The sequence below is a fragment of the Lepidochelys olivacea genome, assembly GCF_965140295.1.
Source record: "Lepidochelys olivacea isolate rLepOli2 genome assembly, chromosome: 2".
Taxonomy (NCBI): Eukaryota; Metazoa; Chordata; order Testudines; family Cheloniidae; genus Lepidochelys; species Lepidochelys olivacea.
The window spans coordinates 263069523-263094357 of record NC_140412.1 but is presented as its reverse complement, the minus strand read 5'-3'; the positions used below and the strand labels follow the sequence as shown (position 1 = coordinate 263094357).

At 42.7% G+C, this 24835-nt stretch overlaps 1 protein-coding gene across 9 annotated transcripts in view; it reads left to right on the top strand.

The window, feature by feature from the left end:
- LOC311517078 (meiosis-specific coiled-coil domain-containing protein MEIOC-like) overlaps window positions 1-24835 on the top strand; it is a 48466-nt gene that overhangs the window by 5870 nt on the left and 17761 nt on the right. For 2 of the 9 annotated variants that reach the window (XM_084621657.1, XM_084621655.1), the window contains exon 2: window positions 13837-13968. In XM_084621657.1, coding sequence (XP_084477783.1) covers window positions 13880-13968 — 89 coding nt within the window. In that variant the 5' untranslated portion in view covers window positions 13837-13879. Of the gene's footprint in view, window positions 1-6521; window positions 6630-6793; window positions 6850-6931; window positions 7159-8385; window positions 8405-13836; window positions 13969-24667; window position 24835 lie in introns of those variants that run through there. The other 7 variants (XM_084621653.1, XM_084621651.1, XM_084621654.1 and 4 more) reach the window with 7 other exon arrangements.

Below are 24835 nucleotides of genomic sequence, written 5' to 3'. Positions count from 1 at the left end.
CATTAAGATATTTTCTGTCCCCTCCCTAGTAGTTCCTAACATTATTGTCTTTTTGACCACTGCTATGCATTGGGCATATTTTTTCAGAGAACTATTCACATGACTCCAATGTCTCGCTCTCTCTTGGGTGGAAACAGCTCATTTAGAACCATCATTATATACGTATAATCGGGATTATTTTTTCTGATGTGCATTTCTTTGCACTTATCAACACTGAATTTCATCTGCCATGTTGTTGCCACTCAGTCACCCAGTTTTGTGAGATGCTCCTAATTCTTGACAGTCTGCTTTGGTTTTAACCACTGTATCCTGATAATTTTTTATTTTCTGAAAACACTGCCACTTCACTGTTCACCCCCTTTTCCAGATCATTAATGAATATGTTGAACAGCACAGGTCCCACAGATCCTTGTGGGACCCCATTGTTCACCTCTCTGCATTGTGAAAATGGACCATTTATTCCTACCCTTTGTTTCCAGTCTTTCAACCAGTTACTGATCCGTGAGAGGGCTTTCCCTTTAATCCAATGGCTACTTAGTTTCCTTAAGAGCCTTTGGTGAGGGACCTTGTCAAAAGCTTTCTGAAAATCCAAGTACATTATATTGACTGGATCTCCCTTATTCCTATGCTTGTTGACTCCCTCAAAGAATTCTAATAGATTGGTGAGGCATGACTTCCCTTTACAAAAGCTGTGTTGACTTTTCCCCAATAAATTGTTTATCTACGTGTCTGAAAATTCTGTTCTTTACTATAGTTTCTACCTGTTTTCTCAGTACTGAAGTTAGGCTTACTGGCCGGTAATTGCCAGGATCTCCTCTGAAGTCATGTTTAAAAATTGATGTTATATTAGCTAACCTTCCAGTCATCTGGTACAGAGACTGAATTTAGTGATAGATTGCATATGACAGCTAGTAGTTCTGCAATTTCATATTTGAGTTCCTCTATAATTCTTGAGTGAATGCCATCTGGTGTTGGTCACTTATTACTGTTAAATTTGTCAATTTGTTGGAAAACCTCTTCTATTGACACAACAATTTGGGATAGTATTTGGGATGGCTGATTTGTCACCCAAAAACTAGCTCCGATGAAGGTATCTCCCTCACATCCTCTGCAGTGAAGACTGATGCAAATAATTAATTTAGCTTTTCTACGATGGTCTTGTCTTCCTCGAGTGCTCCTTTAACCCCTTTGTCGTCTAGTGGCCCCATTGCTTGTTTGTCGGGCTTTGTGCTTCTGTACTTGAAAATTTTTTTACTGTTAGCTTTTTACGTCTTTAGCAAGTTGCTTCTCCAATGTTTTCATGGCCTGCCTTATTATACTTTTACATTTTACTTGCCAGAATGAGTGATCCTTCCTTCCTGTTTTCCTCATTAGGATTTGACTTCCAAATTTTAAAGGATGCCTTTTTGCTTCTAATAGCCTACATTATTCTGCTGTTTAGCCATGGCAGAATTCTTTTGGTCCTCATACTGTCTTTTTTTAATTTGGGTTATATATTTAATCTGAGCATTTATTATGGTTTTTTAAAGTATTCTCCATGCTGCTTGCAGGCATTTTACCCTTCTGACTGCTCTTTTTAATTTCAATCTAACTAGCATCCTCATTCTTTTGTAGTTCCCCTTTCTAAAGTTAAATGTTACTGTGGTGGGGTGTCTTTTGGTGTTTTCTCCCCTACAAGGCTGCTATCTTTAATTACATTATGGTTGCTATTAATGAGCAGTTCAGGACCAGATCCTGTGCTCAGCTGAGGACTAAATCAAGAATTGCCTCTCCCTTTGTGGGTTCAAGGACTAGGAGCTCCAAGAAGCAGTCACTCATAGTATGTAGAAGTTTTATCTCTGCATCATGCCTGAGGTGACATTTACCTAGTCAGTATGCGAATAGTTGAAATCATCCATTGTGTTTTCTGATTTTTATAGTCTCTCTAACCTCCCTTAGCATTACACAGTCACTGTCACCATCCTGGTCAGGTGGTCAGTAGTATAGTCCTACTGCTACGCTCTTATTATTCAAGCATGGAATTTCTATCCATCGAGATTCTATGGTACAGTTTGAACCATTTAACATTTTTACCTTATTTGACTCTATACTTTTTTAACATAGTGCCACTGTCCCACCAGCGCTACCTACCCAGTCATTCCTATATATTTTGTCCCCTGGTATTATATCCCACTGATTATTCTCATTCCACTAAGTTTCTGCATTGCCTATTATATCAATGTGCTCATTTAATGCCAGGCATTCTAGTTCCCCTATCTTAGTATTTAGACTTCTAGTATTTGTATATAAGCACTTATATATTTTGTCAGTGTTTAATTGCTTGGATTGTGTTTAAATGGGACTCTTATGTTTGAGTGTTGCTCACTAGCTCCTACCTGTATTTTACCAATTTCTTTCCTACTTCTAAACTAGGATACAGAGTTCACCCTTTAATATATTCATCCTTAAGGGATATCACCACCTAAATTGTGTGCTGCTCCTCAACTGTTGGCTTTCCCCAGCCCTTATTTTAAGAAATCCTCAGCAACCTTTTTAGTTTTACATGCCAGCAGTCTGCTTCCATTTTGATTAAGGTGGAGCCCATCCATCTCATATACTAAAAGGCTACTCCTTCCCCAAAAGGTTCCCCTAGTTCCTAATAAACCTAATCTCATTCTTACCCCATCATCTCATCAATGCATTTAGACCTTGCAGTTCTGCCTGTTATACTGCCCTGCACATGGAACTGGTAGCATTCTCTGAAATGCTTCCATGGAGGTCCTTGACTTTAATTTCTTAACTAGCAGCCTAAATTTGGCCTCCAAGACCTCTCCCCCTATCTTTCCCTGTGTCATTGGTACCTATGTGTAGCACTCACTAGCACCACCTATAAGGCTATAGATGTCTCATGAGATCTGATACCATTGCACCAAGCAGATAATTCACTATGTGGTTCTCCCAGTCATCACAAACCCAAATATGATTAGAATCAGGATTAGAATTCAAAATGATCTTCACAAACTGGAGAAATGGCCTGAAATGAATAGGATGAAATTTAATAAGGACAAATTCAAAGTACTACACTTAGGAAGGAATAATCAATTGGCCAAATACAAGATGGGAAATGACTTCCTAGAAATGGATTTGAGGGTTATAGTGGATCACAAGTTGAATGAGTCAGCAATATAATACTGTTGCAGAAAAAGTAAACATCATTCTGGGATGTATTAGCAGTGTTGTAAGCAAGACATGAGAATTCTTCTACTCTTTTCAGCAGTGTTCATGCCTCACCTGGAGTACTCTGTCGAGTTCTAAGCATCACACTTCAGAAAAGATGTGGTCAAATTAGAAAAAGTCCAGAAAAGAGCAACAAAAATGATTAAAGGTCTAGAAAATGTGACCTGTGAGAAAAGACCTCTCAAAATTGGGTTTGTTTAGGCTGGAGAAGAGAAGACTGCAGGGCAGGGCATGATAACAGTCTTCAAGTACATAAAGATTTGTTATAAAGAGGAAGGTGATAAATTGTTCTTTTTAACTACGGAGGACAGGACAAGAAGTAATGGGCTTAAATTGCAGCACAGGAAATTTAGGTTAGACATTAGGAAAAACTTCTTAACTGTAAGGGTAGTTAAGCACTGGAATAAATGACCTAGGGAGACTATAGAATCTGCAAAAAGAAAAGGAGGACTTGTGGCACCTTAGAGACTAACCAATTTATTAGAGCATAAGCTTTCGTGAGCTACAGCTCACTTCCTCAGATGCATATCGTGGAAACTGCAGCAGGCTTTATATATACACAGAGAATATGAAACAATACCTATTCCCACCCCACTGTCCTGCTGGTAATAGCTTATCTAAAGTGATTTCCAGCACAAATCCAGGTTTTCTCACCCTCCACCCCCCCACACAAATTCACTCTCCTGCTGGTGATAGCCCATCCAAAGTGACAACTCTTTACACAATGTGCATGACAATCAAGCTGGGCTATTTCCTGCATAAATCCAGGTTCTCACATCCCCCCACCCCCATACACACAGAAACTCACTCTCCTGCTGGTAATAGCTCATCCAAACTGACCACTCTTCAAGTTAAAATCCAAGTTAAACCAGAACATCGGGGGGGGGGGGGGTAGGAAAAAACAAGAGGAAACAGGCTACCTTGCATAATGACTTAGCCACTCCAAGTCTCTATTTAAGCCTAAATTAATAGTATCCAATTTGCAAATGAATTCCAATTCAGCAGTTTCTCGCTGGAGTCTGGATTTGAAGTTTTTTTGTTTTAAGATAGCGACCTTCATGTCTGTGATCGCGTGACCAGAGAGATTGAAGTGTTCTCCGACTGGTTTATGAATGTTACAATTCTTGACATCTGATTTGTGTCCATTTATTCTTTTACGTAGAGACTGTCCAGTTTGACCAATGTACATGGCAGAGGGGCATTGCTGGCACATGATGGCATATATCACATTGGTGGATGTGCAGGTGAACGAGCCTCTGATAGTGTGGCTGATGTTATTAGGCCCTGTGATGGTGTCCCCTGAATAGATATGTGGGCACAGTTGGCAACGGGCTTTGTTGCAAGGATAAGTTCCTGGGTTAGTGGTTCTGTTGTGTGGTATGTGGTTGTTGGTGAGTATTTGCTTCAGGTTGCGGGGCTGTCTGTAGGCAAGGACTGGCCTGTCTCCCAAGATTTGTGAGAGTGTTGGGTCATCCTTTAGGATAGGTTGTAGATCCTTAATAATGCGTTGGAGGGGTTTTAGTTGGGGGCTGAAGGTGACGGCTAGTGGCGTTCTGTTATTTTCTTTGTTAGGCCTGTCCTGTAGTAGGTAACTTCTGGGAACTCTTCTGGCTCTATCAATCTGTTTCTTTACTTCTGCAGGTGGGTATTGTAGTTGTAAGAAAGCTTGACAGAGATCTTGTAGGTGTTTGTCTCTGTCTGCATCACTGAAGATTTTTAAGAACAAGTTAGACAAATACCTCTCACGGTAGTCTAGATCAGTGCTACTCAAAGTGGTGGTCCGCAGACTGTCCATTGGCTGCCAGTCTGTGCGCACATTGGAAAAAAAATATTTCCGGTCCCCCACATCAGATAGCTTGAGAAGCACTGCTCTAGATAATACTTAGTCCTATGTCAGTGCAGGGGACTGTACTAAATGACCTGTCAAGGTACCTTCTAATCCTACATTTCTGTGATTTCTATCTATTTCTAATGATAGAGTTCCTGATATTTGGGTCCTGGCCTCTACTATTTACCCCTGTGATGAAGGGTTATCACTGATAAGTGAGTAGTACTCAGCTGCCATTGTGCCTAGCACCTCCAAGGGGGCTATGAGTCACCAGTTCAGCCTCTCTGATCAAGTTAGGTTTTAGATCTGGGTAAACTTTAGATTTTAGACCAAGATTTTAAAATGCTTAGCCTGTTAACAATGCTAAGCCCTCTAAAAACTAGATTTTAAACTAAGATTTTAAATGCTTGGCTAGTAGCATGCTAAGATCCCTGCAAACTAGTTTTAAAGAGCTTACACTATTAAGCCTTCAAAGTTCAAAATCAGGATGTTCAAATTAAGAATTTAATTTCTTCTAAAAATAAAATTATTTTAAAAACCTCACCTTTTTAAGTCTTACTCAATAGTGGGCTGGCTAGGGTGACACAAACCATGACCCTCTGTGTTGGAAACAGAGAGATGTGGGTGAGGCAATGTCTTTTACTGGACTCCTGCTGATAATAGCTCATCTTAACTAATTAGCCTCTCATAGTTTGTATGGTAACTTCCAACTTATCTGTATGTTTATATGTATATCTTACTATATGTTCCATTCTATGCATCCGATGAAGTGAGCTGTAGCCCATGAAAGCTTATGCTCTAAAAAATTTGTTAGTCTCTAAGATGCCGCAAGTCCTCCTGTTCTTTTTACTAGACTAACGTCTTTGTGGAGGAAATAGTCTTTTTTCTTTTGTCTGTCACACTCACCGTAACAAACATAACACATGGTCAGTGAATTGCTTCTTTATGGAGAATTACTCCCCCCAACCCAGTAATATATGGGACTTTTATGATCAGAACTCTTGTACTCCATTAAAAAAATTAATTTAAATAATTAAATCCCACAGCTAGTAATGCTTTCCTAGTGAGTGATGCGTTCTGACGACAATTTAAATCACTGTTGAAAGCATAAAGAAAAGGAGTACTTGTGGCACCTTTGAAGTGAGCTGCAGCTCACAAAAGCTTATGCTCAAATAAATTGGTTAGTCTCTAAGGTACCACAAGTCCTCCTTTTCTTTTTGCGAATACAGACTAACACGGCTGTTACTCTGAAACCTGTTGAAAGCATGTGATCACCTTAAAATTGCTTAATCTAAAGTGGGGAGCGGAGAAAGAAGAATTAAGTTTTGCAGCACGTCTCCCTTTTTCATCCTGCCCATATCGGTTTAGACTTTAGCCTTTTCCCCCAGGCAGCTCCGAAAATGTAGTAAGGAGGCTGTTTCCAGGGCTCTCACATTTGCAGTACATTACCTTGAGCCCTGTACTTTGTAGCTGTTACACAATAGGGAGAAGACTACAATTCCCATAGTACTTCCACATACTGGTACTACAGTGACATCACACATGACAGGGCTGAGAATGGTTGTATAGCAAGAGGAACGAAAATGTAAGCTCGGTTTTTTTTTTTTACTCCTGTAGCAGGGCCTTGGGCAACCTGAAATCCTTGTACAGAAGAGGGGATTGCTGTTGCTGCAGCGGATGCATTTAAACGGGGAAAGTGTTTGAAGGGGCTGTGGGGTGGGTGGCATTCAAGTGTAGGCAGTTCGCAGTGTTTCTCCTAGTAGGCGCAGATTTGCGGCGACTCTGTCTAGGGCAAGCCGTGAGGAGTAAGTGCTTAATGCTAATGCTGCTAGTTTACCTTCTGAATTCATACTAGGGGCTTTTTGCTGCGCGCAGACCAAGCCGTGCCTGCCTTTCTCCCCTGTTTGTGTATTGTGCTGCTTCAGTGGGTGGAGGAGAGACGCTGGCCATAGCCTGGCAACAGTTTCTATATGCAAGGAGTATCGGAGGTGTGCAGTGTGCGTGTGTGTCCCATGGCAGCGGTGTTTAGGGGAGGTGGACGAGGTTCAGCAAGGTACAAGACTACGCCACTAGACTTCATGGCACAGGGATCAGCTGGTGCTGCAGTGCGTATGGTTGGTATGTTTTAACACCTCTGCTGCTTTTGCTTCCCCAGTGGCTTGTGTCGGTGGGAGGAACGCACTCAGGGAACGGCTGATGGTAACGTTTGTGCAGGTTTTGTTTTGGTGGAAGTTGATTCTCACACCTGGAATTCAGTTATATGTGCATTATCTAGATCAGGGGCGATGTTTGGAGGCTGTATGAATATTGCTGTTGTAGTGAGTGGAAAATACAGTCTAACAAAGCATTTTTTTCAGAATAATATTTTCTAAAGGAGCTAGATTGGTGGCCTGCTTAGAAGAAGCTGTGATACCTAGTTGCCTGGCTGTGCCCAACCTTTATAAATCACCTCGGAAATTGCTATTATTAACACTTACCACAAAAGCCCAAGACTCCAAACCGCAGTTGTATGTTATTGGTCGCTCAAAAGGAGCTTTCTACTAGGGGAAAAAGACAAATTTATTAGTAGGGAGGACAGGGAGGGATCACCATCTATCACTCCTTCACTCTAATCAAACAAACACCAAACAGTTTAGTAACTTTCCAGCCAGATAATTTTTCCTTTCATTTCTGTATTTTATGGCTTGTATTGTTAAATAGCATGACACAATGTTTACCTCAATCTGATATTTTTGAGATCTTTGTCTGGGTTTCCTTTCTGTAGGAATTTTAAAAATTGCCGACAGAAAGAAGCAGTTTCTGAATCTAATCACAGTAGGCTAATATAAATAAGAAATAAATCCTTGTATGAATGTAATAATGAGCTACCTAGTACATTTAAATCTTGGCACAGGTGAGGGGAGAGTTCTCTTACTTGATAACAAACATTGGCTTGTTGCTTTCAGCTCCTTTTGAGACATTCAGTGCCAGTCAATTTCTTAACATGTTAGGAATATTTTTATAAGTATCTGTTAGTCTATTTAAAAGTGAGAATACATTTTGAAGGACAAAAAATGGAATTTTAGTAGGTATTAAGTAGTGCCCAAATCATCTTTTTTGTTTTGAATAAAACTTTTGGAACAATATATGGTAACTTCACTTTTACTTTCATTTTTTTAAATGGCAGGTTTGTTGATTTTGTACTGTGTCCCTTTTTAACCCTTTCAAAAATATTTTTTATCTTATGATCTGTAATATGTGATTTATAAAAATATTGAAACCCACTTAAACTGACTTGGTTTTGTTGACATTTTAGTGGGTCAGAGTTGATAGTCCCTCCTGTTTCCCTGCTCTACCAGAAGATAATGGATTGTGACAGAGGTATGAATTAAAAGGTGGAGGAAGTGTCGTTAGATAGTATCAAGCTTCGTTACCGCTCAGTAGAATCTGCAATGAATGACTTATAATTAAATGCTTTATTAGTGGTTTGGCCACTTACAAATCTTATGAATTTTATAGTTTGCCTATTGATAGGGCCAATAAAAGTTGTCTGTTCCCCTTTCCCTCCCTTAAATGAACTATTCTTGAATAGACACCTAATTTGAGTCAGAGCCTTTTGGAAAAGATTCTTTTAAATTGAATTTTGCAGACTATTCTAATACTTGATAACTTTATATGAATGCTTCATGAAGAGTTTTTGAAAGTAAGGAATACTTGTTATGTTTTAATAATCGGAGAGCAGAGCTATAAAGTCCTGAACTGTAGTAAAATAATCTTTTTCAGTAAGATTGTTCTGCACTTTGGGTCTCTTTAATACTATTATGAAATAATTTATAACTCATTATACAAAGACTGGCTTCCAAAACTTGAAAGCAGGGGCAAGATACTCCAAACTCTTTGCACCTGGAACAGCTATTTATATCAATGGTACTTCTGTGTACAGAAGTTTTCTGGCAACAGGTGTACTTTTTAGATTGATTTTTTTTCTTGAAGGTATTTGGGAGCATGTCTGATTCCAAAAGATTGGAAAAAATTGGTGTGGAAACAAGGCCCTTGTCTGTAACCTATTTTCATTTTAATTTAGTTTAATTTTACTGTATTTTAAGTAATAAGGCTGTAAACTGAATTTGACAGACAGAAATAACAAAATTAAGGTTCTTATGACCACATTTATTTGCTCACATTGCACATACATTAATGTTGCCAAGAGAGCTTTAACATTTGCATTTCTTGCTGTCCGAGTTTTGAATCTGCAACCTTAAAGTTGCATTAATGTTTCTGTATTTAATTTTTTAATCTTTATTAGGAAAAGAACTACAGTAGTGCATACTTCAAAGGTACCGGTTTGGTGTTAGCCAGGGAGTGGATTGGAGACTTCTGTTCTCCAGTCATTTTTTCAAATTTTTTATGCTCTGTGGCTTTGCAACCCGGAATGCACATGGGCCTCCAGAGTGAAGGAGATTCAAAGTAGGTGGTCTGAGAAGGAAGCGGGTTCCCCAGACTTTTCAGTGCCTTTTCCACATCACCTGAATTGTTGAATTTGGCCTTCACTCCTGGACTTCAGATAGGTTGCCAATCCTCTTACCATGCTTTCTCATGTCACCTCAAAATATTTATTTCAAATTGCCTGTTCTCTGGAGGCCTAGGTATATTCTGAGGTGCAGAGCCCCAGAACTAGTGAAATTTTTACACTTCTCTGTAGTGGCACCCACATACACACTGCATCTGACTAGAAAGGCATAATAAAACATCTGTGTGCGTGCTAAAGCTCCTTCAAATCTTAATATAGTGACTATTTGAAAATTATATTGTTAGGTTTCAGAGTAGCAGCCCTGTTAGTCTGTATCCGCAAAAAGAAAAGGAGTACGTGTGGCACCTTAGAGACTAAAAAATTTATTTATCTCACTTCATCGGATGCATGTAGCTCACAAAAGCTTATGCTCAAATAAATTTGTTAGTCTCTAAGGTGCCACAAGTACTTCTTTTCTTTTTATTGTTAGACAAATTCCCATTCCTCAGTGAAGATAATTTATTGGCTAAATTTGAGGTTTCAGAATTTTGGTGGTGGTTTTTTTAAAACATGCAAGAAGATAATGGGAAATTGTTTTTTCCCTGCATTCTCCACACGTACATACCTCAGGTAACTCAAAAATAGCCCAATGAATTTCCACAAAAACATTCACCTTTTGGCTGAGCCAAAGCATGGATTGCTTTCATCCCAAAAAGAATCTTTTTGTGCCTTAGGTAGGGGAAACTGGTATAATGAAAATCATCTAGCAACTTTATAAGGATACTGTCAACTTTAAAATCATTTTTCTGTCTGAAAAATTTTATACCTGTTATAGTTATGGGTAATGCCTTAGGTAGCGGGGATAGAGAGTACTTCCCTGGATCCTTGCATAGAACTTGGGAGTGACTTAAAACCTGGGGTTGGGGTACTGATGGATTCTTCCCTCCCTTGACCCGTGTACTGACTGAGGAAGCAATTGGAGTCTTGGAGTTAGTGAATATTTTTTTCTCTATGGGGTCAGATGGGGATGAACAAGTGTTGGTGGGTCACCCATTACTCTCAAATCCTGTTAAGGGTCTGGAGAGCACCTGGTACTAGCTGAGGCATACGCCCCCCCACCCTTCCGTTGAGATCAGAAGAGGCACTTAGTTGCAGGGGTGAAGGAGGCCCCTATCCTCTCCATGTGACTGGAGACCAGATGTAGTTGGGCAGAGGGCAAAAGGAGGAAGTTTGTCTCTCATTTCCTGGCATGACTTTAAATCCAAGAATTTTTTTTAAGTTAAGAGACTTTGCCTCAATGTTGCTGCTACTGAAGAACCAGAACCCGTAGCAGAAGTGTGGATGGGGATGGGAGAAATCCTGCTAAACAATAGCAGATGAAAAAGATAAACAATTAAAATTAAAAAAAAATAAATTTAAAATAATTCAGGGGATACTATTAAAGGTGCTTTGTGAGAAACATGAATTTTTTAAAATTAGTCAAATAAAATGCAAGCTGTCAGTTTTCCTGTAACTAAAGCATTTGCTTCTGTCAAAGCTATAATGGAAGCATCTTCTATACATAAGATATCCCAAAATGCATTTCAAACAGTGAATTATTTACTACTAGTGCAATGAGTGTGCATGCATATTAGCCATTAAGTGCTCAGCAACAGCTCAGAGAAAGCCATGGACATTGAAAATCTATTCTACTGAGAGAGAATGTTGGCTAGGACACAAAGGTGGTTCCATAATCTTTTTCAAACAGCTGCCATAGACTTTAACTTTTACTTGGACACCTACCTACATACGTGGCATCGTGGAGTATCACCCAGTGATTTGAAATGCTCCCCAGTTGCCTCCTGTTCTAGGACATAAACTGCTTGCAATAGAATGCTTACCCCTCCCCACTTCATAATTGCATACCTGGTCAGATGCAGTATTGTTTCTTTTGTATTCCTGTGAAATATCCAGTATAATACAATGTGATAGCTGTTGTGATATATTAGATGAACTGTTGGGTCTCTTTCAGTAAGTGTACTTCTACACACAGATGAATGTGCTAATAGCTGAGCCATATTGATCGTATACATGTTATTTAACAGATCAGTAAGGCCTTATCTTCACTGCATGCCTACCATAGGGTAAGCAATCACAGGTTAATTAACCAGTGGTAACCTAACCCATGAGAGTGCATCCACACCTATTGTGCTGTCGCTCCTTGTGTCCACACTTGTTCTGTATCTGGCCATGACAGGCAATATAACTATCTGAGCATATCTTGAGCATATCTCAAGACTGCTGACACCACAACATGGCTCTGTGTTCCCATTTACAGGGTGTTGTGGAGCAACTTGTCTGCCCACGCTGGGGACTGTGGGAGGCAGTTTAATGGAGAGAATGCTTCAGTAAATTCTTTGTTTTGGGTATATCGAAAATACCAATCAACAGAGGAATTGAAATGAACTAAAACAGAATAAAATTAGTCAAAAGAAAACGATTGTAAAATAACTATTTATTCTCTTAATGATATGTACGTAAGAAAAGTGTGGAGAGAAGAAACTTCTTTTGAAACCTTTTAGTTTTCTGTCTTTTCCTATGTCTACACTAGTACTTCTGTCTGTATAACTGGAAAAACACCCCCCTACCCCCCCGAGCAACATAAATTACACTGATAAAAGCGCTAGTGTGGACAGCGCTATGTTGGCGGGAGAGCATCTCCCACCAACATAGCAACTGCCACTCATTAGGGGCGGTTTAATTATGTCGATGGGAGAGCTGTCTCCCTTCGACATAGAGCGGCTACCTGGGAAATCTTCCAGCTGTATCAGTACAGCTGTGCCGCTGTAAGATCTGTAGTGTAGACCTGGCCTTAATCTAGTCTGAAAAGCTTGAATGAATCAGCGTTTAGAATAGGCTAACAAACTTTTAATGGCTCTCATTAAAACTCATTTGTTCCTGATTAACTGTCCTGAATAACTTCATGTGTACACACTCATTCTGTTTAGTTGAACAGCTGTTGCACTGTAAATTCACACCCTATCTTAATCCAAATTAACTTTCAAGTGTAGACAAGACCTTAGTTTTAGCTTGAGAGACAGTAGGCAAGGTCAACCACCGTCCAAGTTATAGTGCTGACATTGCCTAGCTACATTGGCATAAACACTACAAATGACTTGTCTTCACTTAGGATTTTACAGTGAGATAATTATTGCACATTTGTTATCCTGTTTTTAAAAAAAAAAATCTGTCATTGAGGATAAATCCTAAGAGTTTCACTTTTCCAAGGGATTTTTAGTGGGCGTTGTTCTGCTGAATCAAACCCAGAGACAGATGAAGGTGGAGAAACGGCAAGCATGCAAACTTAAATTACGAGGCTGCATAGAGGCAAATTAATAGTCACCTTCTGTGGTTAAGCCTGTTAAGTCTTCACTGGGAAGTCCTACTTCTATAATTGATTGTAAGTCATTGCTGATAATCGCAGAGTTTACACGCTATCTTTTATAAATGTACATATGGCCAGCTCTATTTTTTTCAACCCATTCTCCAAGAGCCAAACTGTTACTCTGGGAAATCTTGTTTGTTGGGAATCTTAACTTGAAAGTGCAAAACTGGCTGTGAGGAGAAGTAGCCATGTTGTGACTAGCCTATGAGACAGGTTTAATTTTTTTCTTGACATATTGTTAAGGGCCCTACAAATGTTGATGTTTTGGGAAAAAACTGACTAATGTGAAGCTTTTAAATATTGCCCATGTTATTCTTCAGTCGACTGCTCTTTATTTAATTACAGCACTTGGAAGTCTAATATCACTAAGTTCATCCTTTTGAAATTAGACTTCAGTTTACCCACTTGCTGTTTGTTGGTGAATGACACTGAACTCATTAACACCATGTAGGTGAAAACTGACAGACCTAGTCAATTTTCACTCTTCTGCATCTTGCAGAAGCTCTGAGAAGCCAGGGAGACACTGGGAGTATCTGCCTGAAAACTTAAACCAGTGTGGTGCTGTCTTACTAATTTCTGTTTGCATTTGGAAGGTACCTTTTCTTTTTAATGAAATTGTAAATTCTGCAGGAAGTTATGGCATTTGTCAGGGAAATTTTCCAATTTGTGCTGGATGAGTGGATTTTTCAAGCCTTGGATTGGAATATAGTACTGTCATTTTGGCTGAACCTTATTTACTCAACTAATAACAAGTTAATCATCTTTAATGTTTCATTTTTTGGCCTTCTGAATAATATATACTATTTTTTTCTTAAAACGCTGATGTTTCTGGTTAAAATTGCTAACCATTGCTTTTCATGTTTAATTATCTTTAAATAGGCTACACCTGTGCTTAAGATTCTGAATTTCTGCATATTCGGCAATGCAACAAACTTGGGAAAAGAGAATTTATATTCTGACAGCGAGGACATGGTCAAACAAAGTGCCATTCTCAGTCATTACGAGCCACGGGTGAGTCCAAAGTAATTGCTTGCTTAGATGAATAGAAATGGAGTTCTCTTAGTGTTCGTTCGGTTTTTTTCAGACTGAAATGTATACGTTAACCCTATCTTTAGGCGTGTCTTTAGGTTTCTTATATGCTAGAGGTGGAAAAGATCTCTCTAGTGTCTCCATTTGCATCACTATACAGAAGAGTAATCCTAGATTTCTACAGCAATCAACAATTCCATGTCTAGTCTGGCCTCAAGTGACTCTAGTGATGATAATCTCATGAGCTTCTTTGGCAAAATATTCTGAAAAATAGTTGCAAGAAGTTGTTACCACTTGCTAAGTGCTCAGTGGCAATATGAAATGAATTAATTTTCAGTCCACTTCCCAGCTAACTGTTATCCACATAAAAAGATCATCAATACAATAGACACTATGCATCCTTGATGGCAATCAGGTTATAAAGGCTAAGGAAAGATGGGCATCACAGAATGGTGGGAGTCCTAGCAGGTGCTAGCAGCTGCTATTGTCTGAAAACAGAAGGATGCTCTTAGTCTTCAGCTGTGATTCCATATCTGAGAGTAGGATGTGGCTCTTAATGGTTAAGCAAATAGACTCCTCAAACATGCATGGCCTGACTGTGATGTCGAGGACAGAATTCTTATTGTTATGTCCCAGTATTTACAGCTTAGAATCATAGAATCATAGAATATCAGGGTTGGAAGGGACCTGAGGAGGTCATCTAGTCCAACCCCCTGCTCAAAGCAGGACCAATCCCCAATTAAATCATCCCAGCCAGGGCTTTGTCAAGCCTGACCTTAAAAACTTTTAAGGAAGGAGATTCTACCACCTCCCTAGGTAACGCATTCCAGTGTTTCACCACCCTCCTAGTGAAAAAGTTTTTCCTAATATCCAACCTAAACCTCCCCCACTGCAACTTGAGACCATTACTCCTTATCCTGTCCTCTTCTACCACTGAGAATAGTCTAGAACCATCCTCTCTGGAACCACCTCTCAGGTAGTTGAAAGCAGCTATCAAATCCCCCCTCATTCTTCTCTTCTGCAGACTAAACAATCCCAGTTCCCTCAGCCTCTCCTCATAAGTCATGTGTTGCAGACCCCTAATCATTTTTGTTGCCCTTCGCTGGACTCTCTCCAATTTATTCACATCCTTCTTGTAGTGTGGGGCCCAAAACTGGACACAGTACTCCAGATGAGGCCTCACCAATGTCGAATAGAGGGGGACGATCACGTCCCTCGATCTGCTCGCTATGCCCCTACTTATACATCCCAAAATGCCATTGGCCTTCTTGGCAACAAGGGCACACTGCTGACTCATATCCAGCTTCTCGTCCACTGTCACCCCTAGGTCCTTTTCCGCAGAACTGCTGCCTAGCCATTCGGTCCCTAGTCTGCAGCTGTGCATTGGGTTCTTCCGTCCTAAGTGCAGGACCCTGCACTTATCCTCATCAGATTTCTTTTGGCCCAATCCTCCAATTTGTCTAGGTCCCTCTGTATCCTATCCCTGCCCTCCAGCGTATCTACCACTCCTCCCAGTTTAGTATCATCCACAAATTTGCTGAGAGTGCAATCCACACCATCCTCCAGATCATTTATGAAGATATTGAACAAAACCGGCCCCAGGACCAACCCCTGGGGCACTCCACTTGATACCGGCTGCCAACTAGACATGGAGCCATTGATCACTACCCGTTGAGCCCGACAATCTAGCCAGCTTTCTACCTACCTTATAGTGCATTCATCCAGCCCATACTTCTTTAACTTGCTGACAAGAATACTGTGGGAGACCGTGTCAAAAGCTTTGCTAAAGTCAAGAAACAATACATCCACTGCTTTCCCTTCATCCACAGAACCAGTAATCTCATCATAGAAGGCGATTAGATTAGTCAGGCATGACCTTCCCTTGGTGAATCCTTATTTCAGCTTATTAAAAATGAGCTGAATGTTTGTCATGGTGTGCGTTAAGAGAGAAGGTATTCCACCAGAGTACGTTGTTGTTACATTTCCTTTACCAATTGGATACAACAAGAGATATTGTTTTTTGAAGAAGGAGAGGTTTGTATCCCCTGCTAGCTGATAAGAGAGACTGGGTGAAATCATGGCCCCACTGAAGTGAATGGGGCTAGGGGTTGCATGCATTTTCCCCTTAGTGGTATCCATAGGGCTGGCCCTAGCTCCCCCTGGAGCCCTGCACACATGCACCAGTATAAGGGGCACCGCCGACTCCACACCCTCTCAGTTCCTTCTTATCAACAGTGCCAGCTGGCTGGAACGCCTTCTTGCTTAGCAAGGCTTTCCTAACAGTGATTTGGACTCAGATCTGGTATATATAATTTTTGTAGTTAGTGAGTTTAGTTACAAGTCTTAGTGTGTGTATATTATAGTGTAGTTCAGATAGTTATTCCAGTCTTAGAGGGATGTTGTACCAGAGACTGGGCATACCCCAGTCTTGAGGCTTCAAGCCATGCTCATCCGGTGCCAAGTCTATGCCGGTGTGCGACCACATATGGCCTATCTGAAGTGCCTCGGGGAAGCTCACGTTAAGGAGAGGTATGGAATCTGCAGGGGCTTCAGACCAAGGACTTTGAAAAACAGAGACATTCGCCTGAAGGCTCTGCTAATGGAGGCAGCCCTCAGACTGGCCTCGGAGCCGTCCCGCTCCGAATCAGTGCTAAGTACTTCGGCCTGTGTATGAAGTGCACCACCAGCACTGGGCTCTTTTTGGCACCGTTCTCCATCCCTGGTGCCAAGGAAGAAGCACAAGAAACAATGCTTTGAAAGAGGGCTCTCCCCGGCACCGAAGAGAGACAGGAGGGGAGCAGCGGACATAGTGAGATCTGTGCCAGGCCACTTTTCCTCCCCAGAGCTGCGTCGAGCCCAGTTCGGGACCCACCTCCCACTCCTGTGAGTGGTTGTGGTACCTCATGCCTGCGGGCCCCCTCAACTCCAGAGGTCTTCCAGGCTGCAAAGGACTTGTTGCCCCTCCTGATGCCACCCACCCCCCAAGGTCCCATGCTTATCAGGGACAAAAGGGTGCAAAGCGTAGCAAGCTTCTTTGCGGCACTGACAGTTGTGGCACCAACAGTAGCAGCACCTTCCAGGGGGAAGTGCTGCATGGCCCCCCCCACCCCCCCCACAAGGGTCCCTGACCTGGCATTGGTCACTGCCTCCCCAGCATTACCTGGAGGTGGAACCATGGAACTGGGCATGGCCCCTCCTCCCCCGGTCTCTGGGAAAAGAGTTCTTCGCTCTGCCAAAAGAAGTACTGGTACCTGTCGTACACACCAGACTTTGATACTGGACCTGCAGCAGCTGCCTGGCCACCGGGACACTGGCTCATGCAGTGATAGTATTGGAACCCATGGGGGTTTCCCCTGCTACCGGGGCCCCCTTCCCAGTAGTCGTACTCAGTCGCGTCTGAGAGGGGAGCCACTACTTTGTCCTCCGGCATCGACCCTGGCTCCGAGGTCACGGAAGTGACCTCACTGGAGGTGGTAGTAGGATTATTTAACCTGGTCCCGCCAGATGACTTCAGGACATATCAGGAGGTCCTGATAGGGTCACCACAAACTTGGAGATAGAGGAGCTGAAGGAGTCCACTCACAGCCTGATAGATGTCTTGGCTGCAGCGGCTCCCTCCAGAGTGGCCCTCCCAGTCAATGAGGGGGTTGTAGGACCAGTCAGGGCTCTATGGCAGACCCTTCCTCTCTGCCCCGTACCTCAGAATGGGTAGAAAAGAAGTACTATATACTGGCCACAAGGTTCGAGTACTTGTATTCACATCCCCCCATGGGATCCCTGGTGGTGTCAGCCGCAAATGACAGGGACAGGCAGAGGAAGCCCAGTGCCACCTCAAAAAATAAGGAGGCCAAGAGACTGGACCTTTTTGGCAGAAAGGTTTATTCCATGGGAAGCCTCCAGCTTCGTATCTCTAACCAGCAAGTGTTGCTTGGGGGTATGATTTTAACTTGTGGGACTCGATAGCCAAGTTCAGAGACTCTCCGAAGCAGGAGTCGAGGCACGAGTTCATGGCCATCCTGGAGGAGGGCAAGACTGTGGCCAGAGCCTCCTTACAGGCAGCTCTGGATGCGGCCAACTCGGCGGCCAGAACAATGGCGTATGCGGTCACCATGAGACACTGTTTGTGGCTCCAGTTATCGGGCCTCTCGCATGAGGTGCTGCAGTTGGTCCAGGACCTCCCCTTCAAGGGCACCACTCTGTTCTCTGAACAGATGGACTCCAAGCTGTGTGGTCTCAAAGATTCAAGGGCTACACTTCGCTCTGTACACACCCCTGGCCTCCAGGAAGCATTTCCAGCCTCAACAGCCTCCCAGATTCTCAGGGCCTCCCAGACATGATTCCTGTAAGAAGAAAGGAAAGGGCTACAGGCGTCACCAGACCCTACCTTCCACTTCAGCCTCCCAGAAGGGCTCAAGTAGATACCCAGTGATTCCAGGCAGGCCTTTTGAGGGTATGCCTGAGGACAATATAACAGACCTGAGTCAGGATCCATCCCCCTCTTTTGTTTTTAGACCTCCTGTTTCCCTTCTGTACTGCATGGTGTCACATAACATGCTACAGTACATAACAGTAGAGGAAGTTCCTCGAGACTTGAGAGGGAAGGGGTTCTACTCCTGATGTTTCCTAATCCCGAAGGCCAAGGGGGGCCTGCATCCCATCCTGGACCTGTGTTGCCTCGACAAATATCTCAAGAAACTGAGGTTCCGCGTGGTCTCCCTGTCTTCCATCATTCCCTCTCTGGATCTGGGAGAGTGGTATGTCACCCTTGATCTCAAGGATGCTTATTTCCACATTTCCATCTTCCATGGACACAGAAGATTCCTTCAGTTTGTGGTGGGCCAATGTCACTAGCAGTTCACTGCATTCCCCTTCAGCCTGTCAGCTGTCCCACAGACCTTTACAAAGTATATGGTGATGGTTGCAACTTACCTGGGACGTCGAGGTGTACAAATCTACCCGTACCTCGATGATTGGCTGATCAAAGACCATTTGCAAGCTCAGGTTCAGCACAGTGTTGGCATAGTACAGGCCACCTGTTGGGCCTGTTAGTAAGCAAATAGAAATCAATGCTAGTCCCAGTGCAAATAGTAGAGCTTATGGGGCAGTGCTCAACTCTACCCAGGCCAGGGCCTTTCTACCAGAAGCCCAGTTCCAAACTATGTCAGATCTAATTGCCCACATCACAGCTCATCCACTTTATGAGTGCCCAGGTATGCCTCAGGCTGCTAGGTCACATGGCAGTGTGTATTTACATGGTGCAATATGTGAGGTTACACCTCAGACCCCTACAGATGTGGCTGGCATCGATCTATTCCCTGGGCAGACACCACTTGGACTCAGTTCTCACAATCCCATCAACTGCCTTAGCATCTCTGACTTAATGGGTAGACCCACGTTCGGTTATAAAATGGGTGCCCTTTGCTGGTCCGTATCCATCAGACACCTTGGTTACGGACACATCAGAACTTGGTGGGGAGCCCACCATGGCTCAGGATCCAAGGGCTCTGGTCCCAGGAAGAGCTAAACTCAGGGCGATACATTTGGCCTGCTAGGTGTTTTTTCCCCAGCTGTCCAGCAAGTTTGTGCAGGTCTCGATGGACAACACAGCCTTGATTATTTTATGTCAACAGGAAGGGGGAAACTTGCTCCTCAGGCCTGTGTCAGGAGGCCCTCCGTCTGTGGGACTTCTACGTGAACCACGCCGTCCGCCTCGAGGCGGAACACCTTCCCAGAGAACAGAATGCGTTGGCCGATCAACTCAGCGGGTCCTTTTCCTTTCATCCCGAGTGGTCCCTTCACCCAGAGGTAGTCAGTGCTATCTTCCAGAAGTGGGGGACTCTCCAGGTGGACCTGTTTGCCACCAGACAGAACAGGAAATGCCTCAGGTTCTGCTCAGTGCACAGGCTCAGTGAGGGCTCTCTGTCAGACGCCTTCCTGCCCTCGTGGGTGGGCAGGCTGCTGTTTGCCTTTTCACCGATCCCCGTGGGGTTCACAAGGTCCTCCTAAAAGAGGGACAAGGTGAAGGTTATCTTGATAGCTCCGGCATAGCCATGCCAGCTTTGGTTCGGCACACTTCTGGACCTCTTGGTGGCAACTCTGTTAGAGCTCCCATGACATCCGGACTTGATTTCACAGGACCAAGACCAGTTGCTTCACACAAACCTCGCCTCCTTACACCTGATGGTGTGGCTTCTGTGTGGCTAAACTCCGAGGAGCAGGCCTGCTCGAAGCAGGTCCAGCAAGTCTTGCTAAGTAGCAGGAAATACTCCACCAGGGCTATCTACTTGACTGAGGGGAAACGTTTCACTTGTGGGCCTGTGAGTGGAATCTTTCTCCATCTCGGCCCTCGCTGCAGTTCCTCTTGGAGTATTTGATCCACCTGAAGCACCAGAGTCTGACTGTCTTCAATCAACGTTCACTTGGCAGCCATCTCAGCTTTCCATCCTCTGGTCCGGGGCAGATCAGTCTTCTCCCATGAGATGATGATCAGGTTCCTCAAGGGCTTAGAAAGGTCTACACACAGGTTTGTGCCCTGATTCCCCTATGGGACTTAAACCTGGCCCTCTCAAGGCTCACGGGTCTCCTCTTTGAGCCGTTAGCTTCTTGTTCTTTCCTACTTCTCTTGTGGAAGGTGCCTTCCTAGTGGTGGTTACCTCGGCCAGAAAGGTCTCTGAAATCAAAGCTTTGACTTCAGAACCCCCGTATACAGTGTTCTTCAAAGACAAGGTCCAGCTGCGCCCCCATCTTGCCTTCCTTCCAAAGATGGTGTTGCAGTTCGTAACAACCAGGACATTTTTCTGCCTGTTTTATTTCCGAAGCCTCACAGCACCGCTGTGGAATGTCAACTACATACGTTAAATGTTAGATGGGCCTTAGCCTTCTATATTGAAAGAACTAAGCCTTTCTGCAAGTCTACACAGTTTTCATGGCCGTGGTGAACAGGATGAAAGGTCTACTGGTGTCATCCCAAAGAATCTTGTCCTGGATAACCGCCTGCATCTGAGCTTGCTATGAGCTGGTGAACGTTCCACCAGCGGCTATCATGACAGCTCATTCTACAAGAGTCCAGTCTTCATCAGCAGCATTCCTCACACAGATACCAATCCAGGATATCTACAGGGCCGCAATGTGGTCACCAATTCAGACCTTCGCATCCCACTATGCCGTCACCCAACAGGCCCGTGACGATGCTAGTTTTGGGAGAGCAGTGTTGTGATCGGCACATACATGAACTTGGAGCCCACCTCCGGGGATACTGCTTGTGAGTATGGACTGGACATGAATAAGCACTCGAAGAAGAAAAAATGGTTCCTAATCTTTTGTAACAGTTGTTCTTCGAGAAGCGTTGCTCATGTCCATTCCCTGACCCACTCTCCTACCCTCTGTTGGCATTACCTGCAAGAAGGAACTGTGAGAGAGTGCGGAACCGGTATAAGGGGTGCCTCCGGCTCATGTTCACAAGGCTCCAGGGGGTGCTAGAGCTGGCCCTAAGGATACCACTAAGGGAAAAATCTCCTGCAACTCTGCACGTGCACATACCTAGCCTGGACTGGACATGAGCAACACATCTCGAAGAACAACAGTTACGAAAAGTTAGTAACCATTTTTTTCTTTATTAAAGTGCCCTATAACATCAAAATGTTGTCCAGTCCATTCAGGTTAGGTGCCTTTTCTGCCAAGCTACATCTATCTGATTGGGTCAGAGTGGGGAAGAGAGACCTACTAAGAAAAAGGTATGGTGGTTACCACCAAATCAAACTGAGGCCTAGGTCTTGCAACAAGCAGGGCTTTAGTGTTCTGGTTTCTTGAGGATCTAATAGAGAAATTCAAAGCAGCTGAATCCCACTGTAGGTGTGTGTACCCCATGTGTGCAAGCCCAGAATCTTTTATCCAGCTGTATTCATTGGGGCTGCTCATGCATCCTGTACTCCCTCATGCCCCTCCCAAGGATATAAAGAGTGGAGCAGCCGCAGCTGCCACTCAGTTCCTTCTTGCTGCTAATGGCAGCAAGACAGAACTACATCGTGTCCTTTTGCCTCCCTGTAGTTTCTTAGGTTGTTTAGGATAGTTACTTAGTGAGTTAACTACTGTGCTTTGTAGCCTATAAATTTTTATTTAGTGCCCATTGGCCCCCCCAAAAAAAGGCAAAATGTATTTTTTTGTTCGATTGGTACTTGGTATTGAGGTGCAAGTCTGATAGCTGACACTGTCTTTGGGCTTTAAAATCTGCACTGCCTGTGAATCACCTGTGCCTGCAAATAATGGACGTACTAAGTGCCTTTTTTTTTTTTGTTTAGGGGAACTATTACGGACAAATGTTCAGTTTGCAAATCTTTTTCTACGTGCATGCAGGGAGCTATAGATACCCTTTGAAAAATGTTTCTGATGGAAAGGTCAGTGAGGAGTTTTCCCAAATTTGAAGTCCCTCATCAAAATCAATCTGCTGTTTTAAAGCTGGTTTCTGGTAGTGCTTCAGCTACCAGCAATGCTACTCATATTGGATAGCATGCCTACTGCTCTAAGAGACCTCATGCTTCTCAAAAACATGCTGAGCCTTCTCTTCAGTCCTCTTCAGGTCAGTCAGTCTGACTCCTCCTGCTCAAGATAGGAAGGAGCAGAGATCTTCAGATGGTGTTTGGCACTGGTCACTGTCCTTGGCACCAGCTAAGAAGAGGTCTAAGACTCATTGCTCTGATGTCTCCAAGCTCGTTCCTTCCAAATCTGATCAGCACCGTGAGTCTTCAGGGACTAGGAAAGGCCTTCTTCCACTTGGTACTGTGTTGACAGTTCTCAGTGACCAGTACTACTTCTTCGGTACTGATACCACTGGTGCTGTCTGCCACAGATTCTTCAGTACCACACCTTAATAAAAAGATCCCAATTTACTGAGACATCCACACTGGTACCATGGAGCTCAGTCTACCTTGGTACTGATTCCTCTCTCAATGCATGCTGCCTTTACAACCTCTAGGAACATAGTGATCACTCCAATACCAGAATCTCCTGTCTTTGATATTCTCTAATATCTACTGGATTCAAGTCCCTTCTGGTATGGGAACCAAAGGTATTGATTATGAAAGAATCTCCCTGAGACAGTTATCTGTGGTACCAATATCTATTTTTCAATAACTAGAGTCTAGATCTCCACAGTCTGTTACAACCCCTCAGATAGTATGTACCATTCTGGATGGAGTTCTGCTAGTCTGTATCTTCATTTTATGACAGTAGAAGTACTTCTTGTAGATTTTCTCCTCATTCTCCTAGACTGGTTCCTGAAAGAGACCTAAGAAGGAGTCCTTTTTGTCATAGATCCCATACTTCTGACAGGTTTCAGGCACCTTACATCCTGTGGCATTATCTGCCTTTCCTGTATGGAATGCAGTCTTGGAATGCAGGTCAGCATGGAATCCTCAACATTTTCCTGCTTCTTATTCATCTAGATTCATGTCTGAGAATAGATCGCCTCTTTCTAAAGAACCATCTAAGGTAACTCTCTGACCGGAGCTCGTCCAGGAAGTTGAACAGGAACCTCACGGAGGACAATGAAGGACCAATGCATTCCTTTGGCTAGTTTATTTTCGTCACCAAATAAGGCTATAGCACCATCTGCTCCTTCCACAGCCTAACTTCAAGGCAAGTCAGGACCTCCTTTAAAATGATGGTGGAAACCTTAGATATAATCCTCAAAGTCATTCAGGAAAGTTCTCTCAAATTATTTGATATTCTGCATCCAGTCTCTCAAGTCTGTTTGGCCATGCCAATCGGTGAGAGTATCCTTGAGCCAGCTGAAGAGTTGTGGCTTGCCCCATGTTTATTTTTACTTGTGATTTGTGTCAAGCTCCATTAGGATGGAAACTGGAGTTGAATTACGATGCCCCAAACAGCATTTTAAAATTATCTTTGGTTAAGTAAAGCTACCTTTAAATGTGCTGCATACTTTTTAAAATGTAACTTTATCAAAATATATTCTGCATTTAAACCTGATTTGATAAACAAAGGAAGTATTATCTGTAGTTAGTTAATTGAACTGATTGTTTCTGGTTACCATTTCCTTTAGATTTTAGAAACCATAGCTCTCGTCCTTTCTCACCTAGTTTTTATGCATAGACTGGAAAGGAAAGCAAGTTTTCCTGCCTTTTTTCTTTTCTTAAATTCTGAATCCATTTCTCAACTTTCAGTGAAGTAGTCATTTAACGAACTAGTTGAATAAAATGAAATAAAGAAAATATTCTCTCTGCAGCTGTGTAAGTGGCTTCTGTTATCAAAATCTGGTTAACACTTCAACAAATGCACTTCCAGGTGCTTAGCACAGTGAATTCCACCAGTTCAGTGGTTTGACTTTCGTTAAAATTTCAGCATAAACATGTGCTGCTTGAATATTATTTAGTTAATTAATTTTGATAGATTATACTAAGTTTAGGCCTTAACATAAGTTGTCACAATTTCAAATTTAATTTTAAATAGGTTTATTTTTAAAAAGAAAAATCTGATTTAAATAACACATCTGATTTTTAAAAAAAACCATAGTTATGGATTTGCAGAAACAAAGTTTTCAGAAAGAAAAAATATTACCTCTTTTAAAAAACAAACAAACTTCCTTTTTTTCAAAAGAGGTGCCCTTTATTGTTCACCTACATAAACTCTTCACATTTTAAAACTGTTCACTCCCTTTTCAATTTAGGTAAACGGCAAGAAACAAAAAATGGACACTCAGTTATTCTCCCCATTGTTAGGAGGGATCACAAGTACACCACCACCCCTGGAATCATCCCGGTTATATAGTAATTGGTCTGTGTGTGGAGATGATACCAACACAGCAACTTCTTTACAAGACTGCACCAAAAAAAGG